This window comes from Molothrus ater, chromosome 2 (genome assembly GCF_012460135.2).
Source record: "Molothrus ater isolate BHLD 08-10-18 breed brown headed cowbird chromosome 2, BPBGC_Mater_1.1, whole genome shotgun sequence".
Classification (NCBI taxonomy): domain Eukaryota; kingdom Metazoa; phylum Chordata; class Aves; order Passeriformes; family Icteridae; genus Molothrus; species Molothrus ater.
This window is the reverse complement of record NC_050479.2, coordinates 20,574,291-20,591,126: the sequence shown is the minus strand read 5'-3', so window position 1 is coordinate 20,591,126 and position 16,836 is coordinate 20,574,291. Positions and strand designations below refer to the sequence as shown.

The window sequence follows — 16,836 nt, the reverse complement described above, 5'->3', positions numbered from 1 at the left end:
ACAGATGCTGTGCATTTTAGATGAAGAATTGCACTCAGCTCACTTCTTTCCCATACATGCATTCATCTTCTATTTCCCCCAAATTCCAAAATATGTTCCTCTTCACATTCTAATGGAGCTTCAAATGTGTGGGCTTTAATTAAAATAAGCAAAAGAAAGGATTGGGAGTGGTGGCTGGGCACTGCCCAGCTCTGCTGCAGTCAGGAGGAGAGTCCCAGTCTGCAGCTGGGGAGCTGGGTCGAAGCAGTGGGCACAGAAATGAGCTCTTCAAAGTGACAGTCCCCTTGAATGAAAACAGCCTGATGAAATGGAGTAGGGAGGTTCAGCATGGGCTGGAAACCTGCCCCAGGAGTGGGATCAGTATGTCTCAGCATATCCACAAAGCACTTGTGGAAAGTAAATACCTACTGGGGGGGGCTGCACGTTCATTCCGAGGCAAATGTACCTTTAAAATACAAGATACAAAATTGTCAAGTCAAACAGATTCTGCTGTTACCAACAGTGGAAAAGGGACACACTTAGAGGAAAAGAGCTGTAGTATGTCTTGGTCACTTATCTGAAAGGCAGCAAGCTACCCAGCCAGATGAAACCAGATATTTTAGCTAGTAGGCAATGTTCCTTTCCTTGCTGTAGAGGTTCCAAACCCACATTGTGACAATAATTTTAAACTTTCTGCAAACTCAGAACCACTAAACTAGACTTCAGTTTCTTATATGGTTTACATATGCTACAGATGTTTCTGTTATGTTATTTAACATGTTATTGTCCAGTTTAAAAATCTAAGTTAGCATCTGCTTTAAATACCTTTCCTTACTGAATGGCTAAGGTGGCCCTTTGTGCTGTGCAGTACAGAACTTCTGCTACAGGCTTCTCTTAAAAAGAATATCCAGAATTGTGTGTTATCCTTTTCAATGACTGGTTTCTCTTCTTTAAGTGGAAATCTAGAACATTATGGTAGGATCTATTTATTAAACTTCTATGTCATATGTGAAATTTTATAAGTGAAGATTTTTTTAAACCATGTAATTAAGTTTTGAATGATTTCCAGATTTCCCATGTGCGATTCTTTTTATTCTTGTAGCTCAGCAAAAACCTAGCCTGTGGGATGCTCCCATCTGGTCTGTTGTCTCTTGCCTTGGAAGAGCTGAGAATTGATGTGAGGGCATCACAGACTCCCCAGGCAGCTCAGCTGCCTGTCAGGCCAAGGGGGGAGGCCACTGTTGGGTCTGTGTGAGGCAGTGAGGGTGGGCTGAGGGCGTGTGTTCCGCTGTGCCTGTGGCAGCAAAGGGGTAAAAGGTGATTCAGTAGTGCTGCCTGAAATCTGGGGCCTGGCTGCTGAGATTGGACCCTCGTGTTCATGGAAACAAACAGAAGTTCTGTGTCATGCGTATTGTACAAGGCTGATGTTGGGATCCCTTACAAATGAGCTAATAATACCATTTAAAATTTGTGGGCAGAAAAGAAAGTGTAGATTTAGGGTTTGAGATACAGTGCTAGGAGTAGTCCATTATCTCACTCTCTTACCTGTCTTTTTGGGTTTCCCCTCTGATTTGCAGATAGGAAGTGAGATTTATGGTTCTTCCATTTCTAAGGATGAATTTTATTTATTTTCCAGAATTGAAAGGGTTATAGACAACAATACTACAGTGAAAATGGTTCCCATCAAGATAGTTCATTCTGAGAGCAGTGCAGAGAAGGAGAGTCGGCAGAGCCTTGTCAGTACCATGGAGCCTCCTGCATTACCCAGTGGTTTGGAAAAGGACCAAATTAAAACACTCAGCACTTCTGAGCAATCCTATTCACGATTCTGTGCTTACACCAGGCAAGGTGTAGAGCCAGAGCCAGAAGCCAGAACCAAACCAGTTGACCCTCAACCAGCTGAAGAACCTGGGAGCAACTTGAAGGACAGCAGTGCTGCCACGCAAGCATCCAGCTATGTAAAGGCCAAAGAAAAGACCTTAGAAGACTGGAAATCAGAGGAACTCGCCAGAGAAATTGTGGGAAGAGATAAATCTCTAGCAGACATACTAGATCCTAATGTGAAAATAAAAACAACAATGGATCTGATGGTTGGTATATTCCCTAAAGATGAACATCTCCTAGAAGAAGCTCAGCAGCGCAGGAAGCTTCTGCCAAAAGTTCCCTCTCCAAAACTTTCAGAAGAGAAGTGAGTATTACCTTCTGTAAGCTGGTATGTCTTTGTAAGCTGCTATCCAGAGTGTGTCAGTATTCCATGGGGGCTGGAGGTGAGTCTTCCTTCTGTGGAGGTCTTTTCTGAGACTTCTGTGATAAAATAGTAGTCAAGCATATACTTCTAATGATACCGTTAATGACAGAAATAACAGTGTTGTACAATATGAAAGATTTCCAAGACATGGTTGAAAGCCAGTTTTTGACAACTTATGAATTAATTAACTTTTGTCATTTCATTGTGATTACATATTTTACCAAGATCATCCAGTCTAGTAACTGGATAGAAAAGGAACAATATTCTTGCCTTTTTTATGTGATGAAAATTTGTGATGACACCTTGAAGTGGGCATGAGGCATTTCCTAGAAGTGCATGAGATCAAAGAAAGAAAATAATTGAATTCCATCCACATTGATGTTTTGTTTTTTTGTTTTCTCGATCCAAATTATTGGATAAGTTGTATCCTTCTCAAGAAGTTTATGATCCCCTAATCAAAAATTGTACTGTCCCAATCCAAAAGGATACTGTCTATGACACTGAGATTTTTTTGCACTACTTTGTAAAATGTAACTTACCATTTTGTTTCCAGCTGCAATATCTTTGATGCATTTCAGTTTTTGTAATGACGTATGGTCTTCTGCATGGTTTCAGTTGTAACTTTTGCTGAGCATGTACTGAATTCATACAGATTTTATTCTCAGACTGTTGATTTATCTTATTTATATAGGTAATGGTTTTCTCTTGAACCCCCTGCTTGCTTGGGGAAATGATGGCTCTAAAACATTCTCCTTTTTTTTCATTGATTAGGGTGTCAAGGCAGCTAATGAAAGTTTTGACTTTTTCCCAGGAAAGAGGAGCAGAGTGCACCATCTGCCATCTCCCTGACAACCAATTCTACCTACTACAGCACATCTGCACCAAAGGCAGAGCTGCTGATTAAAATGAAGGACATGCAGGAGCAGCAGCAACAGCAGCAGAGTGAGGATGATTCTGAAGATGAGCTGGATCATGACTTGTCAGAGAAGAAGGTAAAAGACATTTCTAAAAGTGTAATGGGAGTCTCTGAGTTCTGTTCATTACATTAACTGTGAATTTGTTTGACTAAACAGCCTCCAATAAAAGGCCTTCTAGATGTGCAGGATCACTTGGAAAAAATCAGCCTCTTTTGGTTCTGGGGGGTTTTTGCTTGCTTGTGGGGATGAGTTAAGTGCACACCTGTGAATTTAGGTACTTCATATTAGGTGCTTCTTGCAACTTGTTGTGTGTTTTGGAAAGTCTCAAAGGGAGAAGTTTTGAGGAGGTTTTTCAAAATACCATTTTCCATTTGAGGTCCTTCTCTATTTCTCACTATGTAAAAAGAAACAGGAGTGCTTATGTATCCTGCTGAAGCTGGTGGTGGTTTTAGTTGTTCCAAATTTTTGAAATTTAGGTCCAGAATTTGGGTTTGTCTTGAGAGAGAAGGAACATACACACACCTTCTTTTTTCTTTTTTCTTTTCCTCCCCCTGTGTTTTCATTAACAGCAAAATATTCCTCCTGCTTCCCAAATTAATAATGATTCTGGGAGATAATTAATTAGGCTGGTGGATTCACTGGAAGTTACTTGTCACAAGGGAGGAAGGCCCTTATTCATCCCCATCCTTTGGTGTTTTATTTCTGAACAAAGGTTGCCATAATTCCTAGATACTACACTGATGATCTGACATTTGTGTGGTAGGATGTGTGGTAGGATGAAGTGTTGTCCTGCAGTAATATCATTGCATTCATCTCATTAGTAACTTGGCACAAAATATTTTAATAATTGTTCCCAGTATGGATAAGCTGGAGGAAATGTTCTGTTTGATCAAGTAAAGTGATGTAGTTTAACTCTGTTTACCTAAGCCAGTAATGCAGTGGTGTGCAAACCTTTCCTGTCCAAGTCAGCTCTCTGCTTAAAAATCAGCTCCTAGGGTGAACTTGATAATCCAGTCCCAAAGAAATTATTTTTAATTATTAGGACTGTATGTAGTTGCTAAGAATGAGAGATTTCCACCTATGGTTCAGAGCAGGCATGGCTGGCACTGCTTTTGAGGGGGCTGTTGTGTTTTCTATTACCTCTGTGTTGTTTCAGCCTCCGTCTGCACCATTGAATGTGCTGTGCACTGCCAGGGGCTTGGTGTGCCTGCAGAGAGCCCTTCCCTCACCCTCTAGACAGCTGCTGATCCAACAGCTGTGCTACTTAGACAAATTAGAGATTTCATTTCATTTTAAATAATTTGGTTTTATCTGGTGCCACAAGTGATTGTCACATTCATGATTTTGCTAGAATTAGTTTCATTCTCATTAATTACAGAATAGGAGGGAGGTAAAATTAAGCCTTTCTTGTTTGCTCAACAAACTAAATACTAAAACTTTTATAAGCAAGAGTGCCATTTACTTTTGTTGGTTTCTTAACAGGAGAATCATGTTTATCCTTTCCATACTTCTCCATCCATCCCCCAGCTTCAGTATATACCACTAATCACATGACACAGGAAGGTTTTCATGAAGGGCTTTTAGCAGAGCCCTCCCATGTTCTCCTCCATGTGTACATGTTGTAGCACACATGCCTTGCTGCTTGCTTCTCTCCTGCTCTTCCACATGGAGATGGAGCACTCAGTTCAGTGGGCTTTCATCATGGATCTTGTCAGAAAACATATAAAACTCTTTGTAAGTGGGTCAAGGCATCTTTATTAAATGGACAGAAGATGCAGCTTGGTCCAGCTTCTCATATTTGTCAGCAGTTTAACAAGGGATTGTTAGGGACCTGAACATTTCAATGGCACACTTTGACTTCACTAGTTTTACATGGGCCATATGCCCAGAACCTGTTTCTTGATTCCTGGAAAATGGTAATTCTGTTATGAGATATCTTAATTGCAGTCCACTGTGAAATTATTCCTGTATTTGTCATTCTCTGCTCTGCAAACCAGAAATGTGTGGTGTTATTTTTTACTTTTGAAATAAGTATTGGATTTTCATATAGGGTTGTTAATTTTTTTATTTTGATTTTTGAGCCAATCCCTGTATTCCCAGCTAGCAGGAGTGGAATGTGTGTGTCTTGTGTACTGAGTTTATTGCAGGTTTACCACAATTATAAAATATTGATCAGATTTTGAAAATGCTATAAGAGTGTTTTTTGTAGTAAGGAAAATCCATGTATAGCTGTGTAGAAGTTTCCCCTTTGCCCTTAGGAAAGTTTCAGCAACTGCTGAAGAGTGTAAAAATAATTAATGTATACCAATTTTTATCTGGTTTGAGGCTTGAATTCCTTAGGAATGGGGTGGTGAGCTGAAAGCAGAGTGTAATTTACACAAAAGCATGCCAAGCAGTGAGCCACCTGAGCAGTGCTGTGCTGAGCCACCTTCTGTGTTGCTAGTCAGATCAGCAAGAATGACTTTATTGTTTTCTTGTGTACTGGTACAGAATTCACAGCTATAAATTATTCATCTGCCAGCCTGAAGATGTAGACTGCAGCTCTTCTGGCTCAGTAGATATTGAACATAATACAGGTTTTCTGCTGTTCAGCAAAAGGATGTAGTGAGTTCACAGTTGCTGCATGCAGAGGCTGCTGCATCTGGGTATGAAGCAATCAGTAATCATAATCCAATTCTTAATAGACATGACAGTCTTAGTATTTATGGCCTTCTCACCTGAAAAGTTGTTGCTTTAGAGGTTAGCTTTAGCTGCTTGGGATGTTACTAAACAGGATGTCACTGGGAAAATGGCTTCTTTCATTTTTAAAGAAAGAAACTGAGAGAGCTGATCTAGACTGGCAGACCAGATCATTAAATGCTGAGCGGCCATGGTTTTGTTGTTTTGGTTTTTGTTGGTTTTTGTTTTTTTTTAATTAAAGAAAGTTGCAGCATAGCTGTAGAAGTGAAAAATAAAACAACTTGAGATAATACCATAGAGCACCACAGTATCTTGCTGTGTTTAAATGGTGAAACAGCAGCGTAGTGCATGTCATCTGAGGGAAGTGAGAGTGTAGCACTGTGACCTACATAATCCAAATCAAACTGCATTTGCATTGAGAGAAGAGGGGAAAAAAAATAAAATCCTGCCGATTAGTCAGTCAGTAAAGCAGGCATCTGTAGAACTGCTTACTACCTTAATCTTTTGGGCACCAAGGCTAACAGATAACCCAGATCCAGATTAACCTGGACTGAGTACATTAAATCAAAAAGGGAAAAGCCAGTATGGATAATCCATGGGTTGAATTTCTACTTTCAAAAAGGCTGCTGCTTTTTCACGGTGTAGTTGCTTTCTGTTAAGATGACAGACTTTGTTTTGTGCTGGTTTTTGTTCCCAAAATAAATTGGCAATGACTGTTCAGTGGCCTCTGTGAGCAGCAGCTGCTATCAGTATGTTTCTCAGTAATCATGAAGGCTTGTAATCAGATTTGCATTTAGAAAGCAGAGTTCCTAAAGAATGTCATGAGCAATTTTAAAAAAAGAGCTAGGGGTACTGTGAAATAATGACTATTTTAAAGGATGTAATTTTCATTCAGAATTTGCACTGAGGTGTATGTTTAGAGAACGCTTTGGAAATTTTTCTTACCTGAAATTAGCTGAATACCAAATAGGCACCTACATTTAAATAACAAGGCATTTTTAGAGTGTGAATTATCTCAGGGTCGACAGCTGGCTGAGCTAACTCACACCACTTGTGCACCAAAAGCTAATGGGCATGTGAGAAACAAGAACTCTTGCCCAAATGCAGGGAGGTAGCACAGAGGGACCACAGGTGATCAAAGGAGATCTGGATTCTTGGTCTGGTTTCTGCTGGTTCTGCACCTGATGTGCTTTTCTAAGGCAGTGCAAGTGTACCTCAGGCAGTGGGGACTATAGTACAGAACCCCCCCAAAGTTCAGGTGAGGCTGTGTATTCATCTGGCCCAGGACAGTGATGCTTCTCTGGTCCTTTGGCAGAGCCACTTTGCACAGCTTTGTGCAGAGCTGCTTTGTACACTGCAGCAGATTTTACTCCCTGTGCCCTAGGGATTATGACTACCCTGCAGAAATGTTGTAAGGCTCTGTTAATGCTAAGATTTTCTGAGAGTGGAAGGACTGCTATTGGAGGAATGCTAATGTTATGCAGAAAGGAAGAGAAAGCTTGACAGTGCCCTAGTTTTAACTGCATCATGTGGAAAATACAGGATTGTTTTTCTAGTGCTGTGTATCTTCCTAAATGTAGCTCTTCAGCAAGGCGTTATGGACCTGACCTGGTATTTAGAGACACAGACATGTGCTGTACTTTCTGCTGTTCATAGCAGCTTTAAAGCTGCTCAGAGAAAAAGCGGGAAGGCTTCTTGGTAGGGTGAAAAGCCTTCATCTTTTTCCACAAAGGTAATTTGCTTTAGCACAGGTCTTAAGCTGAGCATTGTGCAGCTATGTCCTGAACCTTTGAATGCAGAGATACAGACCTTTGACACAGGCAGGTATTTATTTGTAATGCACTCATTGTCAAAGCTTCATGGAAGTCTGAAATGTATTTAAGTGCCAGCTGACATGACTTTCAGAAGTAGGGAAAAAGGCTGAAGTGCTAATAAATTCTTATCTCCTTTATTTTCCACAGCAAGAACTTATTGACAGCATTAGTAGGAAGCTGCAGGTGCTGAGAGAGGCACGGGAGACACTTCTGGAAGACATCCAAGCAAACAATATCCTGGGAGAGGAGGTAGAGGCCATTGTGAAAGAAGTCTGCAAACCAAATGAGTTTGACAAATTCAAGATGTTTATTGGTGACCTTGACAAAGTGGTCAACCTCCTGCTGTCCCTGTCTGGTCGTCTGGCCCGGGTGGAAAACGCCCTCAATAACCTGGATGACAACACCTCTCCAGAAGAACGGGTGAGAAGGGCCAACAATAATATTCCTACATTTAGGGAAGCTCATGGGACAGGGGAGTTTGCCTGGTTTTGTTCATCTAAGTTGCAGCACTCAGCATGAGGGATAATGTGTAGATAAATCTTATAAGACTTTTTTTTTTAAATTTCTTAAAACTTTCCTCTTTGCCTTCTTTTCTTGGAATACTGAAAATATGAGTGGCTTGCTGAGAAAAAGTGGGTTTGGGGTGCAACATACTAGAAAACAGACTTCTTGGCAGAAGTTTAAAGAAAATGAGAATCTACTGATAAGAGCATAAAAAGGAGGCGAACAAAAATATGGTAACAATTCAAGATTTGAAAAGGAGTGTTTGTGCTGTAATGCAGAAAGCTTGCAGACTTCTTTATACTCAGTGAGGATCTTGATACAAATCTGTAGGCTTGTTAAAAAGAAAATGCTTCTCATCTACTAAAAGCTTCCTTCCACAATGCCTAGTGAGGAGCAAGAGCAAGAAACAACAGAAGGACAAGCCTTTAAAAAAAAGCAGGGGAGAGGGGGGGAACAGGGAGAGGAATGGCTTGCAGCAATTTTTTAAACTTCAAATCCCATCAGAACTTACCTAGGAAGGAGAGAGATAGCAACACAGATATGCACCAAAGGAGAGATGTAGATCGTGTGAAACTTGGGCTAAAATAAATAGAGAGTGTGGAGGGGGTGTGTGTTTTGGGTGAGTTTAGCTTCTACAGTTAAGTGAATGTGAAGCAGGATTTTTGGCTTGTAGCTGTGGACTGAAATGCCAACAGTCCACGTAAGTATTGTAACAGAATATTTTCCACAGGCTGTGGCTTCATGTTGCTTCTTCAGCCTGTTGCATTATTTCACACATAAGAACCAGTAAGTGCTGGGACTGATCTGAAGCTGTGCTTTTGCTGTTTGGCCCCAACATACTTGATTAATGGCTCTTCAGACTTCTCTCTGAATGAGGTGGAAAGGAAAGTATTTGACAGCTTATTAAAGGGCAGATCAAAGCTTCTGACACTTGGAGAAATTTAATCCCTCATTAGACTATTTTCTAAGTGTTGCAGTTTCATGACGGGGAAGGAGCTACCATGATTTGGGTACATAGGAAACACAGTCTGAGAGCTGTGATAAAAATAGTTTACTGGCTGGGTGTGGAAAAGGAAGATGGTGAGGACGTGGTGTAGTAAGGACAGTCAGAAATTATCTGTGTGTTCTGATGTGAAATTTATACTGACAGAACTCCAAATCCCTAACATATTTCAATCCGCATTCATCTTCACATGCGTGACACCAATCTTGCCATAGTAACATCAGGAGAGATCCATCAGGACTGAGATGAGCCCTGGGGAGGAAGACTTGGGGATATTGGTGGATGAAAGGCTCAACAAGACCCAGCAATGTGCACTTGCAGCCAGAGAGCCAAACGTGTGCTGGGCTGTATCCAAAGCAGCATGGCCAGCAGGTCAGGGGAGGGGATTCTGCTCCTGTGCGACCCCACCTGCAGTGCTGCATCCAGCTCTAGGGCACAAAACACAACAAGGATATGGACCTGTTGGAACACGTCCACATTGATCAGAGGCCTGAGCACTGCACAAGCAGAGAGTTGGGGCTGCTCAGCCTGGAGAGGAGAATACCAAAGAGGTCTTAGAGCAGCCTGCCAGCACCTAAAGGGGGCTTACAGGAGGGAGTTTTTACAAGGGCATGTAGTGATAGGACAAGAGAGAATGGCCTTCAGGTGAAGGAGAACAGGTTTAGATAAGAAGTTCTTTCCTGAGGGTGGTGAGGCACTGGAACAGGCTGCCCAGAGGGGTACCCACCCTCCTACCTGGAAATATTCAAGACCAGGTTGGATGGGGCTTTGAGCAACCTGGTCTGGTGAGAGCGGGGGTTGGAACTGTATGATCTTTAAGGTGCCTTGCAACCCAAACCATTCTATGATTCTATTAAATGTATCTTGAAGTCTTGAATTTAGACTGGTGCTTGTGGCTTTTTTGGTTGTCCTTTAGTATTTTAGTAGGTCAAATGATAATATGTGGTGAACCACTCATGTACCATACAAACAAAATAGAGATTTTGCTTCCATTGTTGGGGAGCATATTCCCAGTGACCAGAGATTTTTCTTTCCAAGATGATGATATCTAATAAACATTGCTCTGATAGCTTTCCACTTTCTAGGAGCCAGCAACAGATTACCAGACTTTCTCAATAAAAGCAGTCAAATAATAACTGCTGAGTTAATGCTTTGACTGTCAGATGCTTTGCCAGAGGTCTTGTTTTTGCCACAGGGAACAGTATCAGGTATTTCAAGTTCAGCTTCTAAAAGGGGCTTCATCTGAAGAGCTACCAGCCCCCTTCCTCTTACAAACAGGGCCAGTGTCTTCTCATTGCTTGCACTTTATGTCCACATCCTCTTGCATTCATCAGATTCTGGCTAGTTACTGCTGCTCAGTGTGCACACACCTGCAAGGCTGCCCTGGGAGCAGTTTAGCCACACTTCTGGGTTTGAGGCTGTCTGCTACTTGCCCCTGGTGAGTTCAGGAGAACCTTTAGTTCCATCTCTTTGCAGCAGATAATTCTGCTTGCAACTTTCTGTGGGATTTTTTCCCCTGGCATAAGCTCAAGGGAAGATTAAACTGTTTTTTCTAATAGTGTGGGATTTTTCTGACTTGTCTTCCATAGCTGTCTTGAATCCCGAGTTAATCTAGGCTGTGTATTTTAAGTACATTGAGAGCACAAATCTGAAAACATTTCACTCTTGAGCTTTGGTCTGTCTGTAGAAATAGCACAGGATGCATATGCAACTCTGACAGGTAGGTTTATTAAAGCTCACTAGTCTGTAGCCCCTTTGTCTCATACTTCCACATTGAAAAGATTGTTTTATATTCTACAAAAACACTTCTCTATAAATCCTTCAGGCTTATTAAACAGCATGTGTGATTTAACAGTAGGTGCAAATTAAAAAGAAGGACACGTTTATTAGAACAGACTGAGATTTATTTGAAGAAAGCTTCTCAAAGAAAATTCATCTCTGAAGCAAAGCTAGAAGTTATGGATGGTACCTCTTAGGGACACTTTTTAATTAAGTTCTGACACCTGTACAGAATTCTTGATGTCAGAGTAAGCCATCCATACTCTGTCACTGGAAAAAAGCAATCGCTTGTAGGCAGACATGTGAAATAGGTTGGATTGATGGTGCTCCTGTGTCTGTCCATGTGCTGCCAAAGGAGGGTAGCCGGGTGATTCAGGTGGGACTGCTGGCTGTGCAGACAGGTGATGCTGGGGGAGAGGCTGCTGTCTTCTGCTGTCCTCTTTCTTTTGCTTCCCTTTTGTCCTTCTGTGGTCTTGCCTCAGCTTTCACTCTTGCTCGTGTCTGAAGACCACAGGACTTCACATGTCATTGGGAAGGCTTGTGGATGCAGCAGAATTGCTAAATACACAGTATCAGGTGCTGTATAAGGACACATGGCTCCATTAGCTGGTCTGTTTCTGGGCTCTGTAACCACGGCTGTGCTAGTGCTGTATGAAAGATGTAAGACAGCTGAGTCTTAATTTGAATAACTATTCTACAAAGACAACTATATTGTATACAGTAATATATATATATATTGTATATATATATTTATAACTATTAAATAGTAAAGGAGTCTTTGAAGTAATGCTTTTGAGGCCAACAGAAAGTAATGGTGTGTTTTTCATTGTTTTACTAAGTTTTTTATCAGTTTGTTAATGCATTTTATTAGTCTCAATTTTAAGGGGTGTTCTTTTTCCACCTTTCTAAATATTCAGGAAGGTCTCTGTAGCTAAAACAAACTTGAGAGAGAATTGAACAGTGAAGCTGTTGGCCCAGCCTAGTGAACCCAGTGAATTTTTGACTGTTTTTCTTTTCTCCTAAGCGGACACTGGTAGATAAGCAAAAGCTGCTGACCCAGCAACACGAGGATGCCAAGGAGCTGAAGGAAAACCTGGATCGTCGGGAGCGCATTGTCTTCGACATCTTGGCGAACTACTTGAGCGAGGAGAACTTAGCAGACTATGAGCACTTTGTGAAAATGAAGTCAGCCCTCATCATCGAGCAGCGAGAGCTTGAGGACAAGATCAAGCTGGGGGAGGAGCAGCTGAAGTGTCTGACTGACAGCCTCCAACCCGAGCGGCTCAAATAAGGGCAGAGTCCAACCAGCAGTGGGAAAATGGGAAAGAAGGAAGGGATAGGGCAGTTTCCAAGTGTACAAATGAGTCTCTTGGCTTGCTTGAGTGTCTGGTAGAGAAACAAGTGCACAAGAGAAAAATAGCTCTCACAACAGCAATAATGCTCTCTTTCATTTTTTTTGAATGATGTATTTAATTTTTTTAGAACACATTTTTATTGCTGGACTCTACAGCTGTTCCTCATTGCTTAACTTCCAGAAAGCTCCACAAAAGGGGAGAGACTCTTAACCTTTCTGCTCAGTATGTTCAAAGTCTGTGGCAGTTGTGCATGCAAACAATGGTTTTTAGAATAGGTTGTATAGTTCCCTTATGTTCAGATGCTGCACAGTCTGCTGGAAAACTCTACAGCAATTCACAAATGCACACACATTTAGAAGCTCTAAATTTAGTGGGTTTTTATGTTTTTTAAAGACACGTTAAATAGGGAAAGCATGCATCTTATAGCTAATATATTCAGATTGCTGAAATACAGTGTCACTCTGATCCTGTGGCATCAGACACTTTTTTGTAATATTGTATATAGGATGGCACTTTCCCCATGCAGAAAACAACTTCAAAATCAGTCTAGTTAAATGCTTCTTAAGCAGCTTGCAAATCACCTAATGCCTATCTTGATGAAGATTTTTTTAAAATTATTTTGCAAGACATATTTGTACACTCTTAATGCAATGCAAATGATTTTCTTTACCAAGTTGTACTTGATTTAAGAAACAGGCTGGAAGTACTGTGCTGATTTTATTCAAAACATTTTTCATCTAAATTATTTACAAGGCTCATTTGCTTTTTTGTGCTTTTTTATGCATGTTTTTATTCTTCTTGTCCCAAACCCACTACACTTCATGGAAATAAATGTAGGTTAAGGACACTGCTTGTGTTTTTCTTCTGGTTGCTCAACATTGTGATGGTTTTATATAGACAATTAAGTTATACTGAAGTTGACCTACATAATGTTGTTTGTTCCTCTTTCTCAGACTACCAAATGCAATAGAAACAATTCTGCTGTGTAAATACTGTGCATTTCTTGGAGCAACTCTGTGTTGTAACTGTGAACCTAAGTGGGGCTGTTTGCTTGTTTTCTCCATTGAGCAGTGATAAAGGAGAGGATGTTAGTTCACAGTATCAGAACACTAATCTGATCTCATCATACTGCCATTGACTTAGATAATTTCCAGTAGCTCTAAAAAGAGGTGCTAACTCATGTTTGCAGCACAGTAATGGGTTATGCTGACTTGCATAGATACCTGCAGTAAAATTCCATAGTGTCTTAAGTGTCAAGTTCTATGTTAACATAAAGTTTTGCAGGCAAAGAAAGTCTGGGATATGCCATTTCCATTGTCCTAAGGGAAAGATTTATCTCTCCTCAGACAAATAGGTTTCCCAACCAAAAGCCATTTTCAAGGCTGATGTGAATGCCAGTCTGTAGCTAAGCAGGTTGAAAATACAGTCAGTTGTTGAAAAGAGAGCAAAGAATTCTTCCCACTACTCCTGCAGTATGGCATCATTCCTAAGAGTTTTTCTGTCCTTCTTACCTTACAAAAGAATCCTTTCTTTTGTGGGGAGAGAACTGGAAAGGCACTGATCAGTGAATTCCTTGTGAGTTGGGGAACTGGGAAACAAAACTCCTCTGGAACCAGTTCCTTTACAGACAGGTGCAAACATTAAAAGGACTCTTGCCCCCACACATACCCTTATCGTGCACTATTTTGTATACCTGGACCAAATTTTAATAGAAATGATGTTGATGTGCATCAGTTGAGGTCAAATGGAGGTACCATTTTACAAGACCTACAGCTGACCTTAGTTTCTCCCTCCTAGTTCAGAAATGTAGTCTTCTGGCATCTCACAGTTATTTGCTGCTATGTTCCCAGGACAACTGGCCCCTTTGTCCTTAAACCTATCCCTTAACCATAACAAACACAAAACTAAACATAAATAAATTATGCTTGTCTTAGCTTGGATAAAAGTGTGCATTGTTTTATCTGTGGCATTTTAAAAATTTTACATATTGTGGTTACTCTGAAATGTGTATGTGAAATGTGAAGAATAATATAATTACAATGTGTTTGTATACAGTACTTTGATTTAGATCTCTGATAAAAGGTAGCAATATTGTGAAAGCTGTATCTATTATCCTTTTCACAGAACAGTTGCGTAGACACTAATATCTCCTTTCCTTTTTCAAAACTTTTGAAAATCACTCACCCTGGAAACATGAAGATGGTGGCCTCCCAATGTTATATGTAAATCTGTAAATAGCTGTACTGTTGCTTTTTGAAAAAAATCTGGTGCTAATGTTTTGCCTTTGGCGTCCTGGGGATGGCTGTTTCTTCATCCTTTGTTGTTCTCAATTCTAGATCTCTTTGTATAGTGAAAGATTTCCACAGTGCTTCTCCAACTGTTTGGATCCTGCAGCCCTGAGTGAAAATGTACAGTTTTCCTGCCTGACACTTAACATGTACCTACTGACAAATGGTATTGCTTGACTTCGAGAAAATAAACTGTATATTTCAATGTAGACTTAGTTTTTGTGTGCAGTGGTAATGTCAAAAGCTTCTGCTTTGCTTTGCAGTGTTGGCCATCTCATGGTGCCCATCAATAATGCTTTTCAAGGCCAGGCCAGTTATCTTGTGGTCTGAAGTAGTTTGTTGTCTTTGTATAGCTTATATAATATGTTTAGTAATTAGTCATTCTCAATTTCCCAGTGTAAGTACCAGAATGTGTTTGTGTCTATTTAATATTTTAAGAGTGTGAATATGAGATGGCAGACAGATAAAATCTGTTATGGGGTCAATAAAACAAATGGGTCTCTCACCACTTAGAGAGCACATCCTAGGGGAGCAGTTTAGATTTTCCTGCTTGGGCTATTCCACTGTTTCAGCTTCATCCATGTTTAGAATGGATACTTCATACAGAAATATCCAAAGTCAGTGGTGTGTGAGATTTTCTGCAAGAACAGATCACTTGTGAACTCTCCCAACTGTAACAGACTTTCACAGAAATTTCAGTTTAATGGGGGTTCTCAGATGAACTGCAGAATCTTCTGCCTTACTGGGAAACACTGGCAAGTATGCACAAATTTATAGTAGAGGTGACCACAGATCACAGAACCATAGCTTGGTCCTGGAAATCATCTGTGATTGTCTGTGAAGGTCTTTATAAAATCTGGGAAAAGGAAGTTAGGGAAAGAAAAATACTTGGGTATTTGTAGGATTTTTCTAAACTTCTTTTCACCCTTCTTCTCCCTCCTCTCTTTGTACATGGACCCACCTGTTTGTGCCTGTTTTTGTGAGCATTAGGTATAATCCAGGATGGCAGCTCCAGAGGAGTAACAGTCCAGTTTTTGTGCACTATTTGCATTTTTTTAAATTGCCTTCCTTTAAACTGACATTCAGCTCTATTTTTTCTCATGGGGTACCTGAGACCTTCAGATTTCAAAGGAGTCACCATTTCACAATGTTCTTTCCTAATCAAGTTCTAGTGACTAATTTTAGTGTACTTAATTGTCACAGTTTTTACAGCTGAAGGAACCTCTTGGCAACCCAGTAGCTCTAGCAAGCCCTTATGATATGCAGTAGAAAGCAGCTCCTGCTTTAATGGTGTCTGCTCATTCACTGCTGAAGTTTAAAGGCCTGTTCTAATTAAGGGCTTTTCAGTTGTGCAAGTTTTTAACAAGACAAATTGGTTTTTTATCTATATACTTGAGCAGATCATGCCCACAGAATGTTATGAAAATTAACAATTACATCTTTAAACTGGATTATATGTTGTCACTTGTCAGCAGTGGTAAATCAGTCATCACATTTACTTGCCACAGTTCCAGTCTGCAACTGGACTAATTATAATGATCCATGATACTAATTATAATGGCCCATAAACTGTAAGATGGGTAACCCATGTGAATTAGCAACTCACCTGTGAAATCTTGGGTTTCATTCTTTCTACCTGCTGTTTTTATAATGTTTTTAAGGATAACGTTGTTCCATTTGAAGTAGGTTAACTACATTCCAGAGGAAAATTTGAATTAAAATAAATTGGGTGCAGTTCAGTAACAGGAGGTCATTTTCACTCAGGCTACAGTAGCACACCTGCAGGCAGAGCAAGTATCCCTTTAGTTCAGGCTACAATAAACACCTTTTTCTTGGTTGTAACCACGTTGGCCAGTGTCTTAGACTGAGTTTTATTTTAGTCGCAGCAGTTGAGCCTTTCCTGAGCACAAGGCTAGTGGAAATGCAGGTTTTTTTCTCATATGTTAAAAATCCTCACAATGGCTTCATTTTTAGATGCTTTGATATCTGTCTTGGAAGCAGTCTGGGTTCTGCAGGGGGAGATGGCCCTGTGGCTTTGGAAGTGCCTTCCACCACTGCCAAACACATCAGTATTAGTGAGCCTGTGACATCCCTTCCTCTCAAGTCCCCTCCATGCAACAAACTGGTAAAGTTAACAAGAAATGTATCCTCTAGCTGCCATGACCTGTTGCCTGCTGCTGCTGACTGATTTGTGCTGGCTGCTGCCAGGGCTGGGATACCAAGAATATCTGTGGTGATTTCTGGCATCCCTTCTGGGGTGAAGCACAGGG

The 16,836-nt window shown here is 40.6% G+C and overlaps 1 protein-coding gene and 1 long non-coding RNA gene across 2 annotated transcripts in view; one reads left to right on the top strand and one right to left on the bottom strand.

The window, feature by feature from the left end:
* SHROOM2 (shroom family member 2) overlaps positions 1-14,775 on the top strand; it is a 116,159-nt gene extending 101,384 nt beyond the window's left edge. Inside the window, 4 exon segments of the mRNA XM_036406963.2 lie at positions 1,616-2,167; positions 3,039-3,219; positions 7,785-8,057; positions 11,948-14,775. Of these exon segments, the coding sequence (XP_036262856.1) occupies positions 1,616-2,167; positions 3,039-3,219; positions 7,785-8,057; positions 11,948-12,214 (1,273 nt within the window). The 3' untranslated portion in view covers positions 12,215-14,775.
* The window catches only part of LOC118701981 (uncharacterized), a 33,585-nt gene continuing 27,775 nt past the window's right edge, over positions 11,027-16,836 (bottom strand). Inside the window, exon 2 of the long non-coding RNA XR_004982617.2 lies at positions 11,027-11,570. This is a non-coding gene — a long non-coding RNA (uncharacterized LOC118701981). The remainder of the gene's footprint in view (positions 11,571-16,836) is intronic.